The 25,909-nt window shown below is 52.3% G+C and overlaps 3 protein-coding genes across 7 annotated transcripts in view; all 3 read left to right on the top strand.

Moving 5' to 3' along the window:
- The window catches only part of Nectin2 (nectin cell adhesion molecule 2), a 35,389-nt gene extending 29,606 nt beyond the window's left edge, over nt 1-5,783 (top strand). The window contains 4 exon segments of the mRNA NM_001012064.1: nt 170-323; nt 2,687-2,750; nt 2,902-2,988; nt 4,669-5,783. Coding sequence (NP_001012064.1) covers nt 170-323; nt 2,687-2,750; nt 2,902-2,988; nt 4,669-4,941 — 578 coding nt within the window. The 3' untranslated portion in view covers nt 4,942-5,783.
- A 1,252-nt stretch (nt 5,784-7,035) lies between these two features.
- Nucleotides 7,036-19,124, top strand: Tomm40 (translocase of outer mitochondrial membrane 40). Its single transcript, NM_212520.2, has 10 exons — nt 7,036-7,088; nt 7,189-7,467; nt 8,131-8,198; nt 8,733-8,825; nt 10,901-11,002; nt 11,083-11,188; nt 16,963-17,085; nt 17,217-17,293; nt 17,400-17,502; nt 18,580-19,124. The coding sequence occupies exons 2-10, from the start codon at nt 7,194-7,196 to the stop codon at nt 18,717-18,719; spliced, it is 1,086 nt and encodes a 361-aa protein (NP_997685.2). The 5' UTR covers nt 7,036-7,088; nt 7,189-7,193; the 3' UTR covers nt 18,720-19,124.
- Nucleotides 19,125-20,052: 928 nt separating this feature from the next.
- Apoe (apolipoprotein E) lies at nt 20,053-23,980 on the top strand. 5 transcript variants are annotated; one of them, NM_001270683.1, is made up of 4 exons: nt 20,053-20,131; nt 22,018-22,083; nt 22,577-22,745; nt 23,144-23,980. In NM_001270683.1, exons 2-4 carry the CDS (start codon nt 22,041-22,043, stop codon nt 23,868-23,870), a joined length of 939 nt encoding a protein of 312 aa, NP_001257612.1. In that variant the 5' UTR covers nt 20,053-20,131; nt 22,018-22,040; the 3' UTR covers nt 23,871-23,980. The 5 variants fall into 5 exon arrangements, with proteins under 5 accessions (NP_001257612.1, NP_620183.2, NP_001257611.1 ...); NM_138828.3 differs by lacking the exon at nt 20,053-20,131 and adding an exon at nt 21,170-21,242; NM_001270682.1 differs by lacking the exon at nt 20,053-20,131 and adding an exon at nt 21,170-21,242 and having other exon boundaries at nt 21,999-22,083.
- Nucleotides 23,981-25,909: the final 1,929 nt, after the last annotated feature.

Raw genomic sequence — 25,909 nt, 5'->3', positions numbered from 1 at the left:
ATTGTGGTTTACGTAGAGTTCAGCCAGCCTTGCCTACAATGTGAGATCCTGTCGTAACAAATGAAACAGTCGTTTCAAGATGCCTGGCATGTGCAGTATCTGAAGACCAGGGCTGAAGCAGCAGCTGTGAGGTTCTCATCATGACCCCATGCTGTCTTTGTCCTAACAGAGTCACCTAGCACGGCAGGAGCAGGGGCCACGGGAGGCATCATTGGAGGCATCATCGCTGCCATCATCGCCACCGCAGTGGCTGGCACAGGCATCCTCATCTGCCGACAACAGCGGAAGGAGCAGAGGCTTCAGGCGGCCGACGAGGAAGAAGAGTGAGTGATGGACAGGTCGGGAGGAGGGGTCGGGAGGAGGGATGGCAGAGTTGGGGAGCACTGAGTGGGAACTGAAGAAGATCGTTAAGGCAGTAAGACCCCGCTGTAAATAACAGGTATTAAATGAAATGTGGGTGTTAGAGTCTGTCTCTGAGACACCATCAGAGCCCAGGCTCCCACCATCTTGTTGCTCCCTCGCGTTTGTTCCCTAGAACTTTGGATCTCAAGGGCTGCTAAATGTGGGAGGTAGAATTAGGATCAGAAGCTCAAGGTCATGCTTCCCCTCTAACAGGAGACAAAAAAAAAAAAGCAATGAAAAAATAAATAACAAATTGTACCTTATGTACAGTAGCCAGGGAGATTAGTTGGTTTGTGAGAACCTGAGTTGCATCCCTAAAGTTCTTGTGTGGAAAAAAAAAAAAATCATCCCTGTGAGTTCCTGGTCTGCAGAGTGAGTTCCAGGACAGCCAAAGCTACACAGAGAAACCCTGTCTGGGGAAAATAAAAAACAGATGTATTTTTATTTTGTGGTGTGTTTGTTTGCATGTATGTCTGTTTGCTACATGCATGTCTGGTTTCCAAGGAGGTCGTGAGCTGCCCACTGGGTGCTGCGAATTGAACCAGGGTCCTTTGAAAGAGCACCAAGTGGGCTGAAGGAGCTGTCCCTCCTGCCCAACACTTACCCTTGTGATGGGTTCCCATTTAAACCGGACTGTCTAGACCTTGAACTTAGAGATCCACCTTCCTCTCTCTGCCTCCCTAGCACTGGGATTAAAGGTGTGCACCGCCTCCTGCCTGGCTTGTTGTTTGTAAAGTTAGAATTATTATGTGTTTGTGCTTGTGTGCACACAGGCCTTGGCATAAATGTGGAGATCAGAGGACTTGTGAAGTCATGGAATACCTTCGTGTGTGTGAGTGTGTGTGTGTGTGTGTGTGTGTGTGTGTGTGTGTGTGTGTGTTTGTTTTGGGGATAAAACATGTCCTCAAGTTTTCAAGGTTTTTATCTGTTAACCAACTTTCTTGCCTGGTTTCTCTGTTTGTTTTTGTTGTTGTTTTTCTTTTTTAAAGATTTATTTTCTTGCCTGGCAGTGGTAGCATACACTTTTAATCCCAGCACTCAGGAGGCAGAGGCTCTGGTCTACAGAGTTAGTTCCAGAACAGCCAGGACTACCCAGAGAAACCCTGTCTCAACACTGTGTCAAGAAGAAGAAATATATATATATATTTTTTTTTTCTTTTCAAGAACCCAGGGCCTTGAGCTTGCTAGGCAAGCGCTCTACCACTGAGCCAAATCCCCAACCCCTATATATATATTTCTTATTGGGGTGTGTGTGTGTGTGTGTGTGTGTGTGTGTGTGTGTGTGTTTGTCCTACACATATCTCTGTATATGACTGTCTTTGTATGTGCACCCTCTGAGACCAGAAGACAAGCTATTATAAACCCCTGATGTGAGTGGTGGGAACTGAACCTGGGTCCTTTGGAAGGTCAGTCAGTGCTCTTCACCACTGAGCTATCTCTCCAGTTCCTTTTTAAACATTTTGCCCAAGCTGACCTTAAGCTCATGGTCCTCCTACATTGGGGGGGGGTGTGTCTGTGTGTCTGTGTGTGTGTGTGTGTGTCTGTGTCTGTGTGTTTGTGTGTGTGTGTCTGTGAGTGTGTGTGTCTGTGTGTGTGTGTGTGTGTGTGTGTGTGTCTGTGTGTCTGTGTGTCTGTGTGTCTATGTGTATGTGATAGTTACTATCTTGTTGGAAGTCAAAGGTTCTTTATTTCCACCATTTGGGTCTCAGGTCACTCATTAACCATCTTGCCAGCCCCATTTCGTTTTTTATTTGTGTGCATCGATAACAGCTTAATTGTGTGTGTGAGACTAAATAAGTGCTCATATAGAGAGAAGGCAGAGTGTCACCTTGGGTGGCATTGCCCAGGCTCCATCTGCCTTGACTTGATTGCTTTTGAAGCAGGATCCCACTTTGTAGCCCTGGATGGCCTAGAGATCATCTTGTAGCTGGAGCTGACATTGAACTCAGAGACCTTCCTTAGTAGTAGGAATACAGGTGTGGGCCACACACCTGGCTCACTTGCTTGGGCGAGAATTTTCTGATTCTTTCCGGAGGGTTCTGGGACTGGAACTTGTTCAGTCTGACTCCCTCATAGCACTGGGGCAGGGGTAGGGATGGTGCTAAAAACCCAAGTAAAACACAGCACTTTCTACCTACTTCCCCTCAAGTGGCCAGTCTGACAGCAAGGGTCAAAGTGACCAGTCCTTTGTCCTCTGGAGAACCAGAGGCACCTCCTATAAGAGGAGAAGCTGGGAAAGGGGGCTAACTTCCCATTGATCTGCTTCCTACCCCGACCCCTACAGACTGGAAGGACCTCCCTCCTATAAGCCACCCACCCCAAAGGCCAAGCTGGAGGAACCAGAAATGGTAAGGTGTTCCCCTAGAACCCAGGATGCACTGCCTTCATATCCTGCCCTCTTCCCAGGGTCAAGCTGGGAGGGGGCTGTTGGCCTGGGATGGTGCTGGCTGGAAGCAGCAGCCAGGAGGGATCCTGGCTGACCCTTGTGTCCTTCCACAGCCCTCACAACTCTTCACTTTGGGACCCTCGGAACACAGCCCAGTGAAGACGCCATACTTTGATGCTGGTGTCTCTTGTGCTGATCAGGTGGGAACTTCTGGGTAAACCAGGGTGGGCTTAGGGGGTGGCTTAAGGGTTGAGGATCAAGGTTGTGTCGCATGGAGTAGAGCACATGAGTTGCCCAGGGCTGTGCCTGCAGCAGCAGTAGCACCATGGAGCCATTCCCCTGGGGTCCCAGGGGACATCATAGACCATCTGGTGGTCAAGAGTCAGATAAGGAGGCGAAGGCAGCTCGAGAGACTGATTGACACTCAAGGTTTTGTTGTTGTTGTTTTTTTTTTTTTTTTTTTAAGATTTTATATATATATATATATATATATATGTATATATATATATATATATATATATATATATATATATATATACTGTAGCTGTCTTCAGACACACCAGAAGACGGCATCAGATCCCATTACAGATGGTTGTGAGCCACCATGTGGTTGCTGGGATTTGAACTCAGGACCTCTGGAAGAGCCAGTACTCTTAACCGCTGAGCCATCTCTCCAGCCCCATAGCCAAGGTTAAATAAAGTAAATATTGAGGTCAGAGCTGTGCAGTGTAGCTCCACCCTCTGACCCCAGCACTTGGGAAGCTGAGAGAAGCAAATCACCATAAATTTGACTCACAGCATATTCAACCAACCTGGGCTACAAGGCGGGCATGAGCTCAAGGGTGGGATTTTTTTTTTTTTCAAAATAACCAAGAAAAGCAGCAGGATGGTTGACTCCACAGTTTAGAGCTTGCTGTGTCATGAGGACCAGAGTTGTGTCTGAGTCACATACAAGGCATCCCCCAGTGCCTGAGACTCCAGCCTTAAGAGATCAGATACCCTCCTCTGGTTTCTACACAAATACTAGTACACACACACACACACACACACACATACACAAGTATTTCCAAAAATCTAGAAAAACAAGACCAAAGCCATGCCTGGTGTGGGGATCTACACCTGTAACTGCAGAATTTGGGAGCCTGAGGTAGGGTTGCCATTTTGAAACCAACCTGTGCCCCTTCTGAGACCTGAGGAAGATTGAGGCAGGAGGGTCAGGAATTCAAGGTCATCTTTGACTACAGAGAATACCTTGAGTTACATGAGACCTCATCTCCAAACACGCAAAGATTGGGGTCAGGTTGGGGTTATAAATTGGTTGGTTCCACTTTTTTGCCCAGCATGCACAAAGCCCTGAGTTCAATCCCCAACATTTTGAAATTTATGGCAGCCTAGACCTATGATTCTAATACTCAGGAGACTGAGGCAAGCAGATCTGGCTCACCAGAACAGCCAGAGTTACATAAAAAATATGTACTAGTACTACTACTAGACGAGGAGGAGGAGGAGGAAGAGGAAGAAGAGGAAGAGGAAGAGGAGGAGGAAGAAGAGGAAGAAGAGGAGGAAGGAGGAAGGAGGGAGGAGGAGGAGGAAGGAGGAAGAAGGAGGAAGAGGAGGAGGAAGAAGAAGAGGAGGAGGAGATATAACAGAGGTCAAAGTTCTTGGGTAAGGTTTGGGTTTCAGAGGTCAAAGAGGAAGATTGACACAGGGTAAGGAGTCAGTGCTGGGCTTGGGTTAGGAGTGACTGTACAAAGAAGTTTGGTCCAGGAAGAAAAGATGACAGTGGTGTAGTTGGATCTGATCGGCAGGGGTCAGATCTGTCTGGGACACCATCCTGAGACCGAGGTGACCTTGACATCTTGCTTGCTCCCCACTTCTAGGAGATGCCTCGATATCACGAGCTGCCCACCCTGGAAGAGCGGTCAGGGCCCCTGCTGTTAGGGGCTACAGGCCTGGGACCTTCTCTTCTTGTGCCTCCAGGACCCAATGTTGTGGAGGGGGTTTCCCTGGGTCTCGAAGATGAGGAGGAAGATGAGGAGGAGGAAGATTTCCTGGATAAAATCAACCCTATTTATGATGCCCTATCCTACCCCAGCCCCTCTGACTCCTACCAGAGCAAAGACTTTTTTGTGTCACGGGCCATGTATGTGTGAGGGAGGCACAAGGGCTCTGACCTCTCACCTTTCACCCTTGACCCCTCAGCTTTCCACCAGTGATCTAGGACACTCTGACTTCCAGGCAGGCCAGGGACAGCTATCACCCATGCAATCCACCTGTGACTTCTTAATGGCTCCACCATGACATCCAACCTATGATTTCTGAGGCAGGCAAACCTGCATAACTGGAAACCTAGGGATTTTACCTCCCAAGGCAGGGAGCTCAGAATATTCTTCTGTACCACCTGTCCCCCACAAGGACTCCTAAGGCTGCGACCCTTTGACCACGGCATTCACCGAATACTTCTATCTCAACTACCCTTAAAGTCTCAAAGAATCCGGACCTTGCACTTATCCTCAGGCCTTAGAGTCCCCACAGTTATGCAAGAACAGGATCCAGGGCTCCCTGCTGCTCAGACCTGAGCCCTCCAGGCAGCAGAGGCTCCCACCCTGCTCCCCAAAGGTGAAAAGGGAGAGGATTCCCCAGTGTCAGGTAGGACCTCCCCATTTCCACCCACTCCTGCAGGCAGGAATCTCAGGGTTCACACCCTCTCCTCATCACCCAGCACCCCAGTTCCTGTCTCCAGAGCATGAATTCCAGGTCCAGTGCTGGAGGGGAGAGCCTAATGCAAGTGTGCCTTGCCACCCCAAGTTTGGGAGAATCTGCTCTTATCGGAAGACTACTGAATTCTTATAACCCCTACCCAGTGAGATGAGAACTACACATCCCTCTTTAGGGGATGGTGTGTGTGTGTGTGTGTGTGATGGAGAATCTGGCAATCTGGGTTGGGAATATTATTTTGTAAGCATTTCCTACATAATATGAGTTTATACTTTGATAAAGTCTTGTGTTTTCTGTGAGATGTGAAGGGAGTGGGGAAGCATGTGAGGGAAATGAATGAGGACTGGAGACTGAAGTCATCCGTGATCTGTAAGTCAATACGGAATAGATACCCCTCCCTCCCAAAAAAAGTTCAAAGATGCCGCAGAAATTAATGAGTAATAAGCAAAACCACATCAACTAAAACAAAAACAAATAGGCATGCAAGAGGTGTCTAAGGTCATGAGGCAAATATTTTCAAAGAAGCCCCCAAGGCGTGATGGGTAATGTAGCTAAACGAATGAGCCAGAGGCAAAGCGATAAAAAACAGAGCCATGGGCATAATGGGTAACAGCCAGAAATTAAAAGATTCCACGACGGTCAATTAGACAAAGGCCAGAAGGATGATATAAGTGAACAGGCAGAAATGGGCTAAGCAGAGCCTCGGGATTGAAGCGCAATGAATGGGGAAATGAATGCTGGATAATGGGAAACGAATGAATGGGCCAAAGATAGAAGCCACAGTGACGCAAGGAGCAGACGGCATGATGGGTAAGAAGGGGGGCTTAGGCAGCTGTTGCGTTAAGGGAGAAAGCGGGCATTGTGGGTAAGTAGATGCGGGCCAGTTTTCACACAACTGGTTTGAAACTTTCCCGAGGCACTGTGGGAAGGGGCAGCACTTCCGGCTTTTCAGCCGGAGACCCTGCCTCTCCATCGCAGTGCCTGTTGGGACGCTAGACCTGACCTTGCTGCCTAGCAGCGTCTGCAGCGCAACGCACCTCTACCAATGTCCTTTGACCCTGGCATTTGAGCCAATGAGAGAACTATCATAACACGTCACTACGGTCAGCCTACTAGACGTACTGTATCCAATTAGAATGCGAGATGAACCAAAACCCACCAATGGTCAAGGCATTTTCTGGGGCGGGGCTCCGCGCCTCCAAAAAGAGGGTGGGGCAATGAGCAAGTAGGCGTTTCAATTCCTGTGATATTGACAAATAGCGAACTAGCACCAGCCCCGCGGCGTCGCGAACCAATGGGCACAAGATACACAAGCCAATAGGAAAGTACGGGAAACTGCACTGACTAATTTCGACTAAAAGCCAATGGAAATGGGTGTTTCAACGAGAAGGGTGGAACTTCCTGCCAAATCTCCAATAGAATATCTTATTTCTAGAGCGGTGGGCGGATCTCGGAGGATACCGAACCAATAAGCTCCATGGGGCGGGGAAACAGCGGCGGCGGCGGCAGCGGGTTCGGTTGCGCATAGCGCACGGGGTAGGAGCGGAGCCCAGGCCGGGAACAGGCGCCGCAGCTGCCGCCAGTGAGAGCCCAGTCTGCGTTGGGTGGGAAGTGCCTGAGGTCGCATCCGGGGGGTGTGCGTGTGTCCCCTGACCCCTGGCCTCTGACCTTTCCCCTCGCAGATACCATGGGGAACGTGTTGGCTGCTAGCTCTCCGCCCGCAGGGCCACCGCCGCCTCCTACGCCGTCCCTCGTGGGGCTCCCGCCGCCGCCTCCTTCGCCGCCAGGCTTCACGCTGCCGCCACTTGGAGGTGGCCTGGGCACTGGGTCAAACGCTGGTCGCGGTTCGGAACGGACTCCCGGGGCCGCGGCGAGCGGCGCTGCGGCGTCCTCGAACGATGGGAACTGCGGCTGCCTGCCCAACCCGGGGACGTTCGAGGAGTGCCACCGGAAGTGCAAGGGTGAGGGGCGCCCTCCCGCATCGCCCGAGGGAAAAGGAAGGGACCCCCGGAGGATTGGCGCGCATCGTTGCAGTCATTGAACAGAACGTTAGGAGCTGAGGATAGGATGGGGCGGTGGGACCTTGAACTTGGGACTCGGAATTGCGATCAGATGTTGAACTCCTTGGGGAAGAATGCCACAGTAGGAGAAAGAAGTCTTAGGGCACTGGGAGCCAGGGCACCAACCCCACCAAGACTCATTTATGTGATCAGAGAAGGAATTATAGCCCAAGGTCACAGTGTCAAGAGGTGTCCCCCAACGTTCCCGTGAGGGGTTCAACCCAAGGGACCTGGATCCTAGCCTAGGATCATCTTGACATTTTGATCACAAGAAGGGTACATTCTTATTCTTGATACTCAAATATGTGTTAACTTACCAATTACTGGGAACAGTCCTGTGTGGTGAGAACTGTAAGCATGAGAAGTTTCATGTCAAGAAAGTGAGTTTCCTAAGTTCAGGTGACTGCACTGGATTTAAAACATGCAAAGGGCCTGGCCCCATGTGGTAGGCGGAGGCTCCTCTAGCGGTAGGATTTTCAGTTAGTTGGTGAGATACAGGTCTCTGGAGAGAGCTTGGGATGGCAGGGAAAGAATTTGGGGTGTGACAGCATCTCTCTTCTGCAGAGCTGTTTCCAGTTCAGATGGAAGGTGTCAAACTTACAGTCAACAAAGGGTTAAGCAATCGTTTCCAGGTGAGCCTTTCTGATGCCTTGACCCTCCAGAGGTTACAACAGCCATACTCCTCCATGGGTACAGATCCCCCCACTCTCTTAAAGCCTTGGGCTTTTTGGTAGGTAGCAAGATTCAAATAGCACTCCAGTGGCACTACTGGCCAGGGCAGAGACAGGAAGATCTTACTCCCCAGACCTGCACGACATGCATCACAAGACCCTGTATCAAAACATAAAGGCAAAACAACAGTAAGACTCATATATTCCAGGTTGACTCCTCAGCGGGAGTGGGAGAGTTAGCGTTTAGGGGCTCAGAATTCTTACCCTGCAAAGTCAAGCAGCAGTGTAAACAGTGAGTGTGGAGCCCACCCTGGCCCAACTTTTCTCACAGGTAACCTTGAATCTCATCAGGTCAGGCCTGGTGCTTTGTTGGAACCCTGGGCATTGATGCTGCTAACCCTGGCCTGCCACCTGGTGCCAACTCCCCAGCCCCACACCACTAGTTTGCTTCCCCCAGCCATTGCCAAGACCCCACCGCCTACTCTTTTCTCCCAGGTGACCCATACAGTAGCCCTCGGCACAATTGGGGAGTCCAACTACCACTTCGGGGTTACATACGTGGGGACAAAACAGCTGAGTCCCACAGAGGTAAGGTTCCTTTAGTCATCCTAACGTTGGCCAGGTGACAGACTCAAGGGGTTGAGAGGGGAGGTGGTGAGCAAGTGAGCAGCCTAGCGCCATGGAGGTGTTGGGACATGGGTGACTCCTTCCCCAGCAATTTCTCTAGCATATTTCCTGTGTCTGCTCCTGAGCTGAGTGATGCTGGGGTAAGGGGCTGCAGTTGAAGGACAACTTGGTGATGACCAGGATGCTGGGAACCAGACAGCACCTGGAATGTCAAGCTCTTTGCTTGGGTGTTCTCTAGGGGGTGCTAGAGAGCCACAGAGATTTGGCGAGGGAGAAATGGGGTCAGATGGGTGCTCCAGGTATGTTCCTTGGGATAGATAATGGGGTGGAGCTGGGTGGGAGTGGGAGGTAAAGATCTGAGTTAGATCGCTCCTTGTGTTACCGCTGGGTTTTTGTTGGTGTTTTTGGAAATACTGAGCTGTGGCTGAGGATAATCTTAAACCATCAGCCCTCCTGTCTTTACCTCCCTAAGTGCTGACATTGCAGGCATAAGTCCTCATGCTCAGTTTATCTGGTGCTGGGACTCAAACCTGGACATACTAGACAAACATTCTCACTGATGCTTCCTTAGCACTTTTTTGTGTGTTGTATGCATGTGTGCAGGCGCCTGCAAAAGCCAGATTGGGACATCTGATCCGAAAGCTCACTGTTTGGGCCTAGACAGGCTGCCAAGCAGGCTCACAGGATGCACCATCTCTACAGGGTTAGAGTGACAGGCATGTGCAGCCATACATGACACTTAGACCATGCCGATACATGTGCTGGGCATTTGAACATGGGTTGCTACACTTGCATGTAGGAATGTTTTTCCCTAGTTCATACCTATCCCAGCTCTTACTGGACTCGAACTCTAAACCAGGCTGGAATCCAACTCAGGTCTTTGTGCCCTCCTGCCCGTCTCCCAAGTGCTGGGATTAAAATGCCTGCCACGTTTTTGTTTTTAAATCTCTACAGTCTTGCACCTCCACTTGCAAGCAGATCAGCCGGGAATGAAAGCGTTCTCAGGAGCTGCGTTAGAGTAGCAAGGGGACCTGTGCAGCACTGCCCATGTGTCACGGGGCCCTAGTGTTTGGAGGCAGGAAAAGCCTGTGCTGCACTTGGAATTGCATTTGTTTGTGTGGCGGGAGGCCCAGGGAGGATAGAAGGACAACTTCTTTCCTTCCCCCTGTGTGCTCTGGGGCTTGAACACTGCTCTCAGGCTTGGTGACAAGCACCTTTACCCTTTTACTGTGCCATCTCGTTGGCCCCTTGAGGCATGTTTTGAAGAGTGGAGCAGGTCGGTATCTAAGAGGCAAGGCTCGCCTGTGACATGGCTCAGAGAATGGTGACGTGGGGAACAAATGGCCTCTGAGTAGTTGGAGAGAAAGTCTGCAGTTGTGGCGGGGAAGAGAGGCAGTAGGAGCAGAAGCCCACCGTGGAGGTCTTGTGTTGTCAGCCAGGAAGCAGAGCATGCCCAGCTGACTGTCCTGCCCAACACTGCCTCTCATCCTAACCCTAGGAAAGGAAAGGCTATGGCAGAAGGCGGAGTTCCGTGTCACATAGCAAGACCAACGCCCATAAACAAACAAACAAACAAACAGTGCAGACCTGTAACCCAGCTCTCTGGAGGTCACTCAGTGACACTGATGTCACTCATGTCACTGGTATCCTCAATGACATGACTAGTGTGCTGACTAGCTAGTGCAGCTAGCCAGGGTGGGACAAGCTACAGTTACCTGGGGAGAGGAACTTCAGCTGAGAAAATGCTACCCACAGACAGATTGGGGCCACTTTCTAGATGACGGTGGAGGGCAGACTCACTTTGGGCAGTGCTGCCCCCCAAGTCACCCCCAGGCTGGTCGAGGGTGCTACGAGAGAGGCTGAGCAAGTGGCCCCCTTCCGTGGCCTCAGCCCCTGCCTTCACGTTCCTGCATTGAGTTCCTGCTCTGCCTCCCCAGTTAGCTCCACAACACAGTGGAAGCACTGGGGAGGCTTCATGGTGGAGGCGATGCCAGTGTGAGCGGTGCTCACCCTCTACCCTTCATTCTCTTCCACAGGCGTTCCCCGTGCTGGTGGGTGACATGGACAATAGTGGCAGCCTCAATGCACAGGTCATCCACCAGCTGAGCCCAGGCCTCAGGTCCAAGATGGCCATCCAGGTGAGTCACACATGGTTGTGGCCTGTCACCCCCACAGGGGCTTCTTCACCCGTGGTCCTCACACCGCCCCTCCCCCACAGACCCAGCAGTCCAAGTTCGTGAACTGGCAGGTGGATGGCGAGTACCGTGGCTCCGACTTCACGGCTGCTGTCACCCTGGGCAACCCAGATGTCTTGGTGGGTTCAGGTAAGAGGTGGGGGGCTCACTGGTACTCAAGAAGCCTTGGTCCAGATCCCCTGTCCCCACAAGGCGCATGGTTTTGCCTCTGAGGGGTGGCAAGGTTGGAGTGACTTGAGATCCTGGGTGCTGAGATGAGCTTGTGGTCCCAGCACTCCCAAGGCTGAGGCAGGGCAGTCTTGGATTTCTGGCAGCCTGAGCTGAGAGTCTTTCTCAAAAAATGAATAAAATAAGAGGCAAACCACAAAGCTGGTGTAGCCATATCTGTAATCTCAGGACTAGGGAGAGTCAAAGATAGATGTTGGATCCCTTCAGGGTAAGGGTGCCTACTTTTTTTTAACTTTATTTGGTGAGTGTGTTTGCCTGCAATATGTGTGAGGGCGTGTGCACATGCATATGTGGACACACACACACACACTCCAAGCGTGCCCGTTTCCTTCAGGCCAGCACAGTGTGTCCATTCCCTTGAGGCTGGAATTACAGGCTGTGGAGAGTTGCCTTGTGGGTGCTGGTGATACCTAGATCTAATGAAGGAGCCACCAGTGCTCCTAACCACTGGGCAATTGTTCTGGCCTGGTGGAACATGCCTTAGGCCCAGCACTAGGGAGGCAGAGACATCAGATTACCTGAGCTGAAGGCCAACCTGGTCTGCATAATGAGACTGTCTCTGAAATAAACCAAGAAATCTGGGCGTGATGATACAAACCTGTCATTCCAACGCTTGGGAAGACTTGTGCAAGGAAGGCCAGCCTGCCCTGTGAGGGTTCAGTTGGTGTGGTCAAACAGTGTGCCCAGTGCAACACTGGGAAGGATTGAATTTGTTTGGGTTTAGAGAAAGATCCAGAAGGATGAGTTTGTCCTGGCAGTGGGACATGACAGCAAGTAGCTGGCGTAGGAGAAGTGAGAAGCAAAGCGAGAGAGACCACTAGGAATGACATTAGCTGTGAAATTCCAAGTCTGCCCCCAGTAACACATTCCCTCAAGCAGGCTGTGCCCAGGGCTCCAAAGAGTACTGCCAACTGGGATGCAAGTGTTACAGTGCCTGAGACTATGGGGGGGCCTCATTCAGACCCCCACACCTGGTTACATCGGCAGAGAAAGCCTGTTTCCCAGGGACAGGGGTAAAATGATGGAGTGTGGTGAGAAGTAGAGATGGCATGTGGCGCCGTGGTAAACTTCCAGGATCCCATCTGTGACCATACAATGCCATCTGGCAGTAACCATCCTTGGGTGACAGTTCAGCCCTGTACTGCTGCTGTCTGCTCAACCGTGTGCACCCTAGTGACACTGGTGAAGCTTGTTGGACTCTTGCCCTATAGGGCCGGGCATGTCCGAAGCACCAGGGGATAGAACTGTTCTTAGTACACCTGCCCATGGTACGTGGACTTGGGTTTCGGTCATGGAACAGGGCACATGGTAGCCGTGTGCAGACAGAAAGATAAGACAGACCAAGATGAGTGCCACTGAGTCTTGACACCTGGCCCTTCTCTGCACTTCTGCCCTCTGCTCCTTCTTGGTGTGCAGGAGTTACTGACCGCCTGTCTTAACTGCCCGTAGAATGTAAGTGCACCGAGCCTGCCCCATAGGGTGTCCTTTAGCGTTGACAATAAGATGGTGGAGGAAAACCTGAATCCACCTCTAGGGAGTGACCACCCCAGCAAGGACCTCCAGATAGCGAGCGCCGAGCACACAGGGATGTGGGATGTTTGATGTAGACTGGGGTGGGGCTGCCCACATCCGCCAGTGAGGTAGGTACTCGTGCAGTGGTCAGGGATAGAGTGCTTGCAAGACTCTGGGTTGTGGTCTCAATACCATAAATTTTTTTGTTCTGTTTTGCAAGATGGGATTTCACTGTGTAGTCCTGGCTGTCCTAGAGCTTGCTCTGTAGACCAGGTTGGCCTCAAACTCAAAAAATATCCACTTCCAGAGTGCCGGGATTAAAGGTGTGCCACCATGCCTGGCACTTGTTTTGTTTTTGAGACTGGCCCAGAATTCACCTGAGTTCTGCCTGTCTTTCTCCTGAGTGAGATTAGAGTGTACAACTATGGCAAATACGTGTTTTACCTCCAACAGCAAATATCTGTGCAGTGCATGGCTTACTGTTAGGATAAGTCCCGCATAAAGCAAGTTCAAATGGCTGAATGCTCTCGGGGTGGGTGGGTGGAGATTTTTCCATTCAGGGCTTCTCTGTGTAGCCCTGGTTGTCCTGAAACTCACTCTGTAGACCAGGCTGGCCTCAAAATTCAGAGATTCCCCCATCTCCGCCCCCCCCCCCCCAAGTGCCAGAATTAAAGGCATGCACCACCACTGCCCAGCCACTGGTGGCTGCTTTGTTTTTTGACTTTGTTTATCACTGTGTGTCACTGGAGGCAGAGGAAGGACAGCATCTCTGTGATGGCTCCTAAAGGGCCACATCCTTACTGGAGTAAGCCAGACAGCTTCTCCAAAATGCCAGTGCCTCACCCAAGAAGTGGAAAAAGGAAGGGTGGCCTTGGTTTTGGTTGTTGTTTTGCTTGTTTTTTAAAAAGGTACTCCGTTCACGGCAGGGATGGGAAGGTCTCTGCTGGAACACATAGCTGCTGCCCTCCAGAGGCAACCTGCACATCTGTATAGGTACCGGTAGTCATTCAAGATACCACGTCAGCCAAGCAGGCAGAGCACTGGCCTTTAGGAAAGCCAGGGCTACACAGAGACTCCGTCTCAGAAAAGAGAATTAAAACTGTCCCCCTTGATCAGGCCGGGACCTGCTGGGACCGTGGCCTGCCTTCCTCTACCAAAACCCAGCCTGCCTGAGGCCTGCTCTTTTTCTTTTTTTCTGGGCTGGGGATCGAAATTCTTATCCTTTTTTTTTCCCCCCCTCCGGAGCTGGGGACCGAACCCAGGGCCTTGCACTTGCTAGGCAAGCGCTCTACCACTGAGCTAAATCCCCAACCCCTGAGGCCTGCTCTTACCTTAGCTCTTACTAATCTTGCATTCTCAGTTTGGATTATTCTAGTCCCTTTGAGCCACTCAGGTTCTTCCATTTGCTTGAAGAACATGATTTTGTTGATCACTTCTGAAAGTGCCAGGCTTCATGTTGGTCCTTTATCTATTTGCAATGCTAAAAATGGCAGCCACGGTCTCAGTATGCATGCTAGGCAATGTCTCCACTGTGCTCCAACCCCTCACGGGGGATTCTAGGCAGGGGCTGTACCACTGAGCCACACCCCCAACTCACAGCCTGTTACTGGGGGGGATTTTAGGCAGGGGTTCTTCTACCAATAGGCTGCCTGTCCACTACAAATTAATGCTGACATTTCTGGGCTTTCAGTCTTCAGACCTGACTTTAGCCAGACTGTTCTTGGACAGGTGGATGTGGGCATATGTAGACAGACCTTCCAAGTTTTTCCCATCTGAAACGTTCTCATACATTGCAGAAGCCTTCGTTTGGGAACTGCTGCTGTATTCTAAACTGCAGTGGGGACCCGTGGAGATAGCATGGTAGAGAAGACTGGGCATACAAAGCACCTGGGGCATAGGTTAGAATCCAGCTGTAAGAGCTGCTATGGCATTGTACACAGGGCTGGGCGAAGCTCAATGATAAAGCCCTGGCTGCTGACCTGAGGTCTTGCCTACGGTACAGACCCCTCCATTAAGTCCCTAGCAACTAACCAAAGTGGGTAGAGGAACACACCCCAAATCACATCACCAAGAGTAGGAACCGGAGGGTTTCACCTCCAGGGTCATCCTGGGCTAATTAGTGAGCAGACTCCACATCAGCTTTGATTAGAGAGATTTTTGGCTCAGAGCTTGGCGGCTCACACAGGCAGAAGAATCTCGAAAGTTCTGAGCCGCCTAGGATTGCACAGAGTGAAAACAACAGCAAGCAGCAGAACAAGGTGGGCAGGCGCACAGCAGGGCTGAGCAGGTCAGGCACTTGCTGCCAAGCCTGACCGACTTCCTGGATTCCATTCCCTGGGACACATGGAAGGGAACCAACTCCACAAGTTGTCCCCTGACCTATGCACACCTGTGTGCTTGCACAAGCACCTGCACATGCTTGCACAACTACTGACGAGGCTGGGTGTGCCGCCTTGAATAGACAGTGCCACACTCCAATAATCCCAACCACTTGGGAGGCCAAGGCAGAAGGATCACCCCAACTTTGAGGCTAGCCAGAGCTCCAGAGCAGTTGCCTTTATTGTTTAGTAAAATGGGGTCTCTGTGCAGCTCTGGCAGTCCTGGAACAAAGCATGGAGAGCCGGCTGGCCCCACCTCTATCTCATGTTGGGATGGAGACCCATGCTGAATTTCAAATACCTGTGTATCTCCTCATAACTGCCTGGAACTCCAGTTCCAGACAACAATTCGATGCCCTCTTGTGGCCTCTGTGGGCACCAGGTGTCACAGAGACATAAATGCAGACAAAACAGCCATTGCACATTTTTTTTTTGGGGGGGTTCTTTTTTTCGGAGCTGGGGACCGAACCCAGACCATTGCACATTTTTAAGAAACATTTTTAAGGGGTTGGGGATTTAGCTCAGTGGTAGAGCGCTTGCCTAGGAAGCACAAGGCCCTGGGTTCGGTCCCCAGCTCCGAAAAAAAGAACCAAAAAAAAAAAAAGAAAGAAACATTTTTAAGCCATGGTAAGATCGGGGGTGGGCTCTGGTGGTACTTCTAACCTGGCTCTGTCAAGGCAGGCCTGGGCCACACAGTGGGAGATGACTCAGAACAAGCCCCACAAACTCCTAAGAGGAACCATTGTAATTCAGAGCCTCCACAGTCAACCCACTTAGGAGAGGGCTGGGTGAAGCGGGTTGACCAGGTGTCCCATAGTGGTTGGCTGTTTTTATGCTGGGGCCAACCCTTAGGGCACCACAATCTATTGTGAGGAGCCAAGATATTCATTAAGCACTGGCAAGTGCTCTGTTTATGCTTCTATGAGATACTCTGTACGAGTTGTGGGAGCTGTGGGTAGAAAAATGGCTTTACCAGTACAGTGGTGACCCAAGGAGTTTCCTCTTAATTAGATGAATTGATACTGGTGATCAGAGGTATTCTGGGATTCAGATGATCCTGTTCTGAAACTAATGGTCCCTGTTCCCTCACACTGGCCCCGGAGCCTGAGAACACACCCACCCAGGCCCTGGCTGGGAACTCATGTTGCAGGGGGCAGGAAGTACTTACTTAGTTCCTTGCCAAAGCTGGTCCACATGTAGTCCTGCCCGCTATTCTGTCAGATGTGCCTGGGGAAAGTTTTTCCAGACATGGTCTCACTGTGCCCCTGGCTGGCCTGGCATTTAGTCTCTCCCAAGTCATGGGATCCCAGGTGTGCTTATTCATTCCCATTGTGTGGGAGGACCCGTCTGCCCTCCTGGCCTTGGGTCCTCCCAGGAACCCTTCCGCTCTTTGCTTCCCATCTATTCCTGTCTTTTGGGTTTGACTTCTCTTTTTGCTCCCCTCTAGCTCCCCATTCTAGGGGTAGAATTTGGAGGCTTATACAGGCCAGGCAACTGCTGTTGAACCATGCCTCCAATCCCTCCCTCCCAGCTTTCTGCCCTCCTTTAATGCCTCTGAGTGGCTCAGAGCTCTGGGTTTATGATATGGAGGGGCCTGCTTCACCATGTTCTGTTGAAGGGTGGTTGCTTCTGTTCTCCCTAAGAGGTGACAAGTATGTGCTACCTCTTGGGGGTCATAGCCCAAGAGACAAAGGAGAACCGCATGAACTGTTGTGAGGTACAAGGGACAGGAGCCTCTGGGGAGGTAAAGCCAGGACTGGGTCTGACCACCCTCTCCTCCTACAGGAATCCTCGTGGCTCACTACCTCCAGAGCATCACACCGTGTCTGGCCCTAGGTGGCGAGCTCGTCTACCACCGGCGGCCTGGAGAAGAGGGCACTGTCATGTCTCTAGCTGGGAAATACACACGTGAGCCTGGGGCGCACTTAGGGAGGAGGCTTTGGGCTATGGCCTGTATCTCAGGGTGAGAGGGAAGAGAGCGGGTTTCCAGATGCCCGCATCCCTTGACACCTAGTCCTCACCCATCTCTGCTCTCCTAGTGAACAACTGGTTGGCTACAGTAACGCTGGGTCAGGCAGGCATGCATGCGACGTATTACCACAAAGCCAGTGACCAGGTGAGCCTGAGGGAGCTCTGAGCTGTGAGTCCCAGGCTGGGTTTGCTGGGGCTGTTGGTGTACCCAGGAGGCAGCTCATGTTTGTGCGGGGCCTTCCCTCCCCCAGCTGCAGGTGGGTGTGGAGTTTGAGGCCAGCACCAGGATGCAGGACACCAGTGCCTCCTTTGGGTATCAGCTGGACCTGCCCAAGGCCAACTTCCTCTTCAAAGGTAAGGAAGGACTCAGTTTCCCTCCCGGGAAACAGGCCAGATATGACTCAGCTTTGTCTGGTAGAGGCCATGGGTAAAAGGAAGGTTGAAAGTGTGCTGGGGGAATGAGAGTGGGGGGTTTGTACACCTCCAAATTACTCTGGGAGGCTTGTCATGGCTCCTACCCTGGCACCTCTAGTGGATGTTGGGAGCCATGCTTAAGCCCTCTTCTGGGCCTTCCCATTCACTCTCTCCTTCCTTAGGGTTCTCCCATTGCTGTGATGAGACGTGGGGGTAACAGCTCGGGGAGGAAAGGGTTTGTTTTGGGTTACAACTGTCCGAGCACAGGCCTATCACTGAGAAGATGGAGCAGGACCCTGAGGAGTGCTGCTTGATGACTTGCTCCTGGTGGCTTCCTCAGCCTGCTTTTATATCCCCAAGACCATTAGCCCAGGATGCCCCACTGAAAACAATCTGGGTATCAATCACCCAGAAATGACATACAGGCTTGCCTGCTGCCCTATCTAACAGATGTCTGTTGAGGTTCCCTCAGGTGGATCTCTTGAGTTTGAGGCCAGCCTGAGGCCTCAGATCGAGTTCCAGGACAACCAGGGCTACCCAGAGAAACAAATGAGTAGCTTGTATAGCCAGCACAACTTGGGGAACTGAGACTGCAGGGGCATGTGGGTAATGACAGCCAGGTTCAGAACCTCATTCTGGGCAATGACCTGGGTTTGTCAAACCTCGGTGGTGCTGAGGCTTAAGGGACTGTTGTAATGGTGTGGAGTGGCCTTGGTTGTGACCCCAGCAGTCTTCCCTGTGGTTGGGCCAGGCCAGCTGAGTCCAGCCCTGCTGCCTGCACCCTGTTTAACCCTTACCTAGAGATAGAGCTAAGCTTGAGCCCAACTCAAGCGACACTAGTCCTGTGTGTTCATGGAAGCCACCATCCCAGGGACCCCAGAGCTGGAGAGTAACAGGCCCAAGTAGCCGCTTCACAAGTGCCAGGATGTATACTTTATGGGTCTGTTGTGGCTGCCATAGAGGTGGATGACCAGGCACATCGAGCCACCCAGTCTCTGCCCCATTCTTGACCCACAGGCTCTGTGAACAGTAACTGGATCGTGGGTGCCACGCTGGAGAAGAAGCTTCCGCCCTTGCCCCTGACACTGTCGCTCTGCGCCTTCCTGAACCACCGCAAGAATAAGTTCCTGTGTGGCTTTGGCCTCACCATCGGCTGAGTCCTCCTGGCCTTCCTCTGCAGACCACTGCTGGGCCAGCTGCCCTCCCCTCCTCCCTCTCTCTTGGGGTTGGGGCAGTGGGAAGGAGGGGACCTACCCCATGCCCGAGGATCCCAGCGCCAGGGGACAGTGTCTGGAGGCCTGGGGTCCCCGAGGGAGTTCTGGGATCTGAAGGGCATTCGATTGTGAGCGCCCAGGCAGGGGCACAGAGGCGGCTGTACAGGCTCAGGGAGGAAAGACTTGATGTCCCCGTCCTCCTGAGGGCAGCAGAGGAGCGCCGGGCCGCCTGTCACTTTCCCCTCCACCCCTCCATAGAAATCATGTTTATAAGTTATGGAAAACCGGGACATTTTACAGAAAAAAAAAACTTAAAAAACAAAAAATACACACGGAAAAAAAATAGGATCTGGGAGGCCTCGGTTTTCTCCAGTTGTTGACATGGTTGCCAGCAGGCGGCGCCGAGGGGTCGGAGAGCACAGCAGCGGCAAGCAATTTAGAGAAAGCTTGGCCAGGCGTAGTCACACCCTCTGCTCTTGGGGACTTACGCTGGCGGCGGGAACATCATAGGCCTGACCTCACCGGGAGGGTGGCTCCAGGTCACTCCCCCTGTGCAGCCTGGCCCCGGAGAGCTGGCGGAGGACTTTGTCTCTGCAAACAGGGTGGGGGCAGGGAGATGGGGCTCAGGAGCCTCCCTGTCCCAAAAAGGGCTGAGGTGGTAGCATGTGCTGACTTTCTCCCAGTGGGAAGGTCAGAGGTCTCAGAAACTTCAGGAAGAAACCAAGTTCCTGGAAGTTCAGCACAATAAAGAAAGTAACTGAGGGGGGAGGAAGGGGCCCTAGGACCTTCCCAGACTAAAACAGGAAACGTGAAGGTTTTGGGGATTTTTTTTTTTTTTTTTTGGTTCTTTTAATTTTGTTGAAGATATAACTCCAGCCCTCACGTATCAGGCAGGTGCTGGGTCACTAAAGTGCTTTTCCGTGGAGCTGCATTCCAGCCCCAGCTCTGATGTGTGTGTGGTCACATCTTCAAATTGGGCCTGCATGCCACCACTGCTCCTCCTGGCACCCCACTGGAGGAGAAGACTCAAGATGAACTGGTCAATGACCCTCTAGACCGCAACACTGAAACCCTTTTTACTGCCATCTGGAGATGGAAGCTGGCCCTTAGTAACCCATGAAAATCATCTCACCACACCCACTCCTTGTCAGTGTTTTAAGCCAAAACTAACAGGCCTGGGCCCGGCACCCTGTACCCTTGGAACCAGGTGTTCCACCTCTTCCCATCCTGCGGAGTCATGTGTTGCCATATCTGCTGCCAAGCCTTGTTAGGAGGCTTCTCCTACTGCCACCCTCTGAGCAACAGCTGGGAATGGGAACCCCTGTGCAGGCGGCACTTCAGCAAGCATCCGAGTGGTGTGTGAGCCCTTGGCCCTACCTGACAGCCCGGTAACAGCAGCCTTGCCATGTGCTAGCCTGGGCTCTGTTCTATTACCTGAGCTCAGGGGATCCTCCTGCCTCAGCTCTGCAAGTGACTAGGACTAGAGGCACATGTCCCCATAAATAGCTGTTCTTCTGGCTTGTCTCTTAAGTGTGTTGGGTGTTTTGCCGGCATGTATGTCCCTGTAGGGCTGTCAAATCTGGGTGTTGAGTTGCGAATGCTGTGATTTAAATCTGGGTCCTGTGGAAATGCAGTCAGTGCTCTTAACCTCTGAGCCATCTCTCCAGCCCCTACACTTCTTTCATGAAGAAAAGGAAAAGTGCTTGGAAAAGGCAAATGCATGTGCCGAGGGGCACACCTGCAACCCCAGCATGCCACAGCAGAGGCAAAAGGACCTTTGTGACTTTAAGGGCAGCCCGAGGATCCGATCGCAAAACAACTTGAAAGTTGTGCTCAGTAGGGGTGGGGATAGCTCCCCCTCCCAAGATTATACATCCGGCAACCGCCAGAAACAGGACAGTAGCATCAACACTTGGGTTCCCAGGGCTTGACAATGTATGGCTTCAAATCCATTGGGAGCCACCACTGAACAGCTCCTGAAGGAAAGGAGCATGTCCCCAGCCCGGGGATGGGGAGAGTTCACCCGTGGCAGAGGAATCAACAAAGAGGGGCCAGGGCTAAAACTCAGTTTTCATCCCAGAAGCTGAGCCTCTTAACAGATAGAGCCCCCCACCTATTTCCATTTAAGCCTCCAGCCCTTTTCCGTACAACGAATGCACCAGACCCCGCGGGAAAGGGGAGAAGCAGTACTCAGTGCCCCAGCACCAAGGCCTGGATTATTCAATGAGGAGTCAGCTCCTTTTTGGGGGGGGGGGGGGGTCACAAGGCATCAAAACTCCACCTCTTTCCTCTGCCCTGCTGTGAAGGGGGGGGGGGAGAGCAACCCGCCTCGTGACAGGGGGTTGGCCCAGCCCGCCCTAGCCCTGAGGAGGGGGCGGGGCAGGGGGAGTCCTATAATTGGACAGGTCTGGGATCCGGTCCCCTGCTCAGACCCCGGAGGCTAAGGAGTTGTTTCGGAAGGAGCTGGTAAGACAAGCTTGGGCTGGCGATTCACCCAGGGGGCTTGGTAAGACGTGGGCAGGGGACCTTGAAATCCGCTGGAGTCCAGGAAACAGGCACAATTATTAGAAAAGCAGGAAGCCCGATAGAAGACTTAGGGTGGCGGGGAGACAAACTAAGATCGTGAGGTAACTAGCCTTTGCCGGGGTCAGAACAGATGGAGGAGATGGAGGGGTCATCTCCAGGAGTATGGGACTGTCGGTGCACTGCATACGGGCTCAACTAGAAGGTAGTATCAATCTTTAGCGAAAGGACCCGCGATGAGCCTTAGGTTGCGTTTATATAAATACCTACTGATTTCCATCACAGTCCCCAAAATTACCCTGGGCCAGTTTCAAAGCGAAGATCCTCATGCCTGAGCGTCCGAAGTTCTGGGGTCGCGGGAGGGTACCACTTCGCAGGGATGGAGGACGATTAAAAACTTACATTAGTACTAAACCGAGAGCCCGGCTTAGCAGGGAAGGTAGAAAGGAATGTAAATTGGACCACCGGCTGTCCCTCTGCGTTGTGGAATTTGAACCCTAGGACTGGGAGCTGGAATTTTTGGCAGCGGGTCCACCCCGGGGTGCTGAGATAGAGATAGGAGGGGGAGGTAAATAGACCTTTGGGCAGATGCTCTATTGTGGAGATGTTTGTGATGACTCACAGACCTGAGAAGGGAATTAAGGTGGGGGCTCTTTGGGTGGCCCGAGTTTCTCCACCCCTACCCACTGGTGTTCAAAGACAGCTTTTCCTTCCGCAGACTGGCCAATCACAACTGGGAAGATGAAGGCTCTGTGGGCCCTGCTGTTGGTCCCATTGCTGACAGGTATGGGGCAAGGGGTGGCTTTCCCTGCTGGCAGGTTGGGGTTGGGGCAGTTCTGAGACCTCTGAGATTCAATAGCCCTGAGCAGCTGTTTTACATGCAGGCCTTGTCTTTCCCTATCCATAATATGAGAGGATTGATGCTCAGAGGGTAAAGGTGCTTGTCATAAAGCTCGAAGACTTATCTCGGAGCCCAACATGGTGGAAGGAGAGAGCGGATTCTCTCTAGTTGTCCTCTGACCTCCAAGGGTACACACACAGACACACAATTAAAAAGTTGAAGTGTGTAATTTCTTAGTCGCTTTTAAAGGGGAGGTATACATTTTCTAACCCCATACCAGCCTAGTCTCAGCTCTGTTCTACATAGGATACTAGACAGTGTATGCTTGTAGTATCTAAACAGACTCCACGACTGACTTCCAGACGCACTGTTGCTTCAAAGAGACCCAAGAGCACTGTAGGTCCTGACCCAGCCTTAAACTTACTACTCTACACAGGATGCCTGGCCGAGGGAGAGCTGGAGGTGACAGATCAGCTCCCAGGGCAAAGCGACCAACCCTGGGAGCAGGCCCTGAACCGCTTCTGGGATTACCTGCGCTGGGTGCAGACGCTTTCTGACCAGGTCCAGGAAGAGCTGCAGAGCTCCCAAGTCACACAGGAACTGACGTGAGTGCTCAGCGCTTCACCCTCCGCACCTGCTGAGTATCCAGATCCAGGGGTTCCTCCTATCTGGGCACCTACCTACTTGTTTCCTTTCTCCATGAGTGTGTGGGCCAGGTTGGCCTTGAACTCTCAATACTTCTGCTTTCTTTAGCCTTCTGGATACTGGGATGAACAGGCATTCATTTATGTTCTTGGTCGAATGGCTTTTGGCTTTTTGAGACAGGATCCCAATCTAACTTAAGCTGGCTTCGAAGGCTCTGCAATTCTCCTTCCTCAGCTTCTCAACTTCTGGGAATACAAGCGAGTACCACCGCACCTCGCTCTGTGGTTTCCTCCCACCCTAATTCTGACCTTTTTGTCTCTGCATTCATCTCCCTCTTGTGTTTCCTCTGGGCCTGCAGGGTACTGATGGAGGACACTATGACGGAAGTAAAGGCATACAAAAAGGAGCTGGAGGAACAGCTGGGCCCAGTGGCGGAGGAGACACGGGCCAGGCTGGCTAAAGAGGTGCAGGCGGCACAGGCCCGTCTGGGAGCTGACATGGAGGATCTACGCAACCGACTCGGGCAGTACCGCAACGAGGTAAACACCATGCTGGGCCAGAGCACAGAGGAGCTGCGGTCGCGCCTCTCCACACACCTGCGCAAGATGCGCAAGCGCCTGATGCGGGATGCGGATGATCTGCAGAAGCGCCTGGCGGTGTACAAGGCCGGGGCACAGGAGGGCGCCGAGCGCGGTGTGAGTGCTATCCGTGAGCGCCTGGGGCCACTGGTGGAGCAGGGTCGTCAGCGCACAGCCAACCTAGGCGCTGGCGCCGCCCAGCCCCTGCGCGATCGCGCCCAGGCTTTGAGTGACCGCATCCGAGGGCGGCTGGAGGAAGTGGGCAACCAGGCCCGAGACCGCCTAGAGGAGGTGCGTGAGCAGATGGAGGAGGTGCGCTCCAAGATGGAGGAGCAGACCCAGCAGATACGCCTGCAGGCCGAGATCTTCCAGGCCCGCATCAAGGGCTGGTTCGAGCCGCTAGTGGAAGACATGCAGCGCCAGTGGGCAAACCTAATGGAGAAGATACAGGCCTCTGTGGCTACCAACTCCATTGCCTCCACCACAGTGCCCCTGGAGAATCAATGATCATCCCTCACCTACGCCCTGCCGCAACATCCATGACCAGCCAGGTGGCCCTGTCCCAAGCACCACTCTGGCCCTCTGGTGGCCCTTGCTTAATAAAGATTCTCCAAGCACGTTCTGAGTCTCTGTGAGTGATTCCACACAGCTTCAGCCTCAGTTTATCGTTTCTGCCTGACATAGCACACATTCCATGGCCATGTCTGTAGAAGGAGGTCATGTGCTTTATTTCAAGTCTAGTTTGGTCTGCTCTGCTTTGGTTTTGCAGTAATAGAGATAAAACCTAGGAGCTAGCAACGCCAAAGGACAAGTGCTCTACCTCTGAGCCCCGCCCGCAACCCTTCACCGGGCGATTCTACCTTCCACTGAGCCACGCCCCCAGTCCTTCACTGGGGGGATTCTAGGGAGGGGCTCTACCACTGAACCACGCCTCTAGATCTCACTGGGGGGATTCTAGTAGGGGTTCTATCACCGAGCCACGCCCGCACCCATCACTTGGGGATTGTATCTAGCACTGAGCCACACCTCCAACCTCTCAATGGGGAATTCTACCATGAGCCACGCCCCCAGCCCCCTCGATGGGGGAATTCGAGTCCAGCGCCTACCACTGAGCCACGCCCACACCCTTGGGGCGGGGTGGGGGGAGGGCGATTCTAGGCAGGGGCTCTTACGTTTAGGTATATCCACGCTTTTTAGTCTGAAATAGCATCTTAACTGATTCCTCGTTGCATTCACTCCAGCCTAGTTGAATCTTTGAATCTTTGTCTTCAATCTCCGTAGGAACTGAGAAAGGTGTGTACCACTTTATGTCTGTCTGTTGGGCTATCTTTCCCAACTTAAACACCCGCTCCTCAGCTATGCCATGAATCAACATGTAAGAGACCAGAGTCGCCAGGTGGTGTTTACTTTTCTCTTTGTCTTATTCCTACTCCGCGATAGTCTTATCTGGTACACTCTCCTTGCTTTGTCTCTTCTAGGCTTCCCTTTTGGGCTTCCTGTTTTCCTGATCTTCTGTTATCTCACCCTCCTGCGGTTTCTTTCGCTCTGGGCCTTTGCTTGGCCCTTTCTATGCGGTGGCTCTTGGAGCCTCAGCCTTTCTCATTTACTCTGAAGTTAGCTTGCTGGGTCTTTACTCCCTCTGGGTCATAGGGAGTCAGCCCCACTTTTTCTCCCCTGCCTGCCTTTTGACTTTCCCAGCAAGTGTATGGGGAGTGAGTTCAAGCTGGGAACACAAAACCATTCTTCCCATATCCTGGCACTCAAAGGGGTCGTGGTAGGAGCTGGAGAGCCCCTGGCTGGCTTCCCCTCACACCCCCTCAGTTCTCAGGGACCCAGCAGGGCTCCCACCAACCTGGGCAGGCTAGGGCTTGAGCCGTGTCTTGGGTTAGGCCAAGGCTTCAGAATTCAACTGCCTCTGGCACACCCTGAGCCTGCAGCTTTTCCTGGCACCAAATTCAGCATTATCTGGAGGTAGGCACCACTCCCACAGATGATTCATCAGGCCAGTGAGAAGATGGGTCAGTGGGCTGAGTGGCAGGGCCGGAGACAGCCACACTTCATGCCCAAGGGCCAGGAACACACCCCCAGAGCTTCATTACCCTCAAATATCAAGATGAGGGGAGAGTACAGAGGGCATGTCTACCTCTGAAGACCTGAATTATTGTGATGGTATTTGAACCACGCTGGCCTTGAACTCTGAACCCGTCCCCAACGGCTGGTATTACAGGCTCCTGCCACCAGGCCTAGCTGAGAGCTCAACTTCTGAATTCTACAGAAGAGATTTTGTTTTTATTGGTTTGAAATAAGGCCTCATGGACCGGGAGCTACTCTCTTGCCAACTCCCTGTAGAACCAAGGTGACCTTGAACACGTGGTCTCCCCATCTCCGGAGTCCTCCAGGCTGGGTAGACAATGGGTGATCCTAACGCCCAGTTTTAGGTGGTGCCGGATGCATAGCACCAAGGAATTCCTGCATGCTAGGCAAGTAAACAACCATCAGAGCCACATCCTCCTCAACCCTTTGTTGTTGGTGGTTTTTAATCCAGA

This window comes from Rattus norvegicus, chromosome 1, assembly GCF_036323735.1.
Source record: "Rattus norvegicus strain BN/NHsdMcwi chromosome 1, GRCr8, whole genome shotgun sequence".
Classification (NCBI taxonomy): domain Eukaryota; kingdom Metazoa; phylum Chordata; class Mammalia; order Rodentia; family Muridae; genus Rattus; species Rattus norvegicus.
Note: the sequence above shows the minus strand (reverse complement) of the source record. Positions and strands in the feature narration are given on the sequence as shown.

Excerpts from the sequence above, each read along its gene's own strand:
- Apoe (NM_001270683.1), top strand. The coding sequence starts at position 22,041 with ATGAAGGCTCTGTGGGCCCTGCTGTTGGTCCCATTGCTGACAG. Across the intron at positions 22,084-22,576 it reads GTTGGTCCCATTGCTGACAG|GATGCCTGGCCGAGGGAGAG; the intron begins GTATGGGGCAAG and ends TACTCTACACAG. Across the intron at positions 22,746-23,143 it reads CAAGTCACACAGGAACTGAC|GGTACTGATGGAGGACACTA; the intron begins GTGAGTGCTCAG and ends CTGGGCCTGCAG.
- Tomm40 (NM_212520.2), top strand. The coding sequence starts at position 7,194 with ATGGGGAACGTGTTGGCTGCTAGCTCTCCGCCCGCAGGGCCACCGCCG. Across the intron at positions 7,468-8,130 it reads GTGCCACCGGAAGTGCAAGG|AGCTGTTTCCAGTTCAGATG; the intron begins GTGAGGGGCGCC and ends TCTCTTCTGCAG. Across the intron at positions 11,003-11,082 it reads GGTCCAAGATGGCCATCCAG|ACCCAGCAGTCCAAGTTCGT; the intron begins GTGAGTCACACA and ends CCTCCCCCACAG.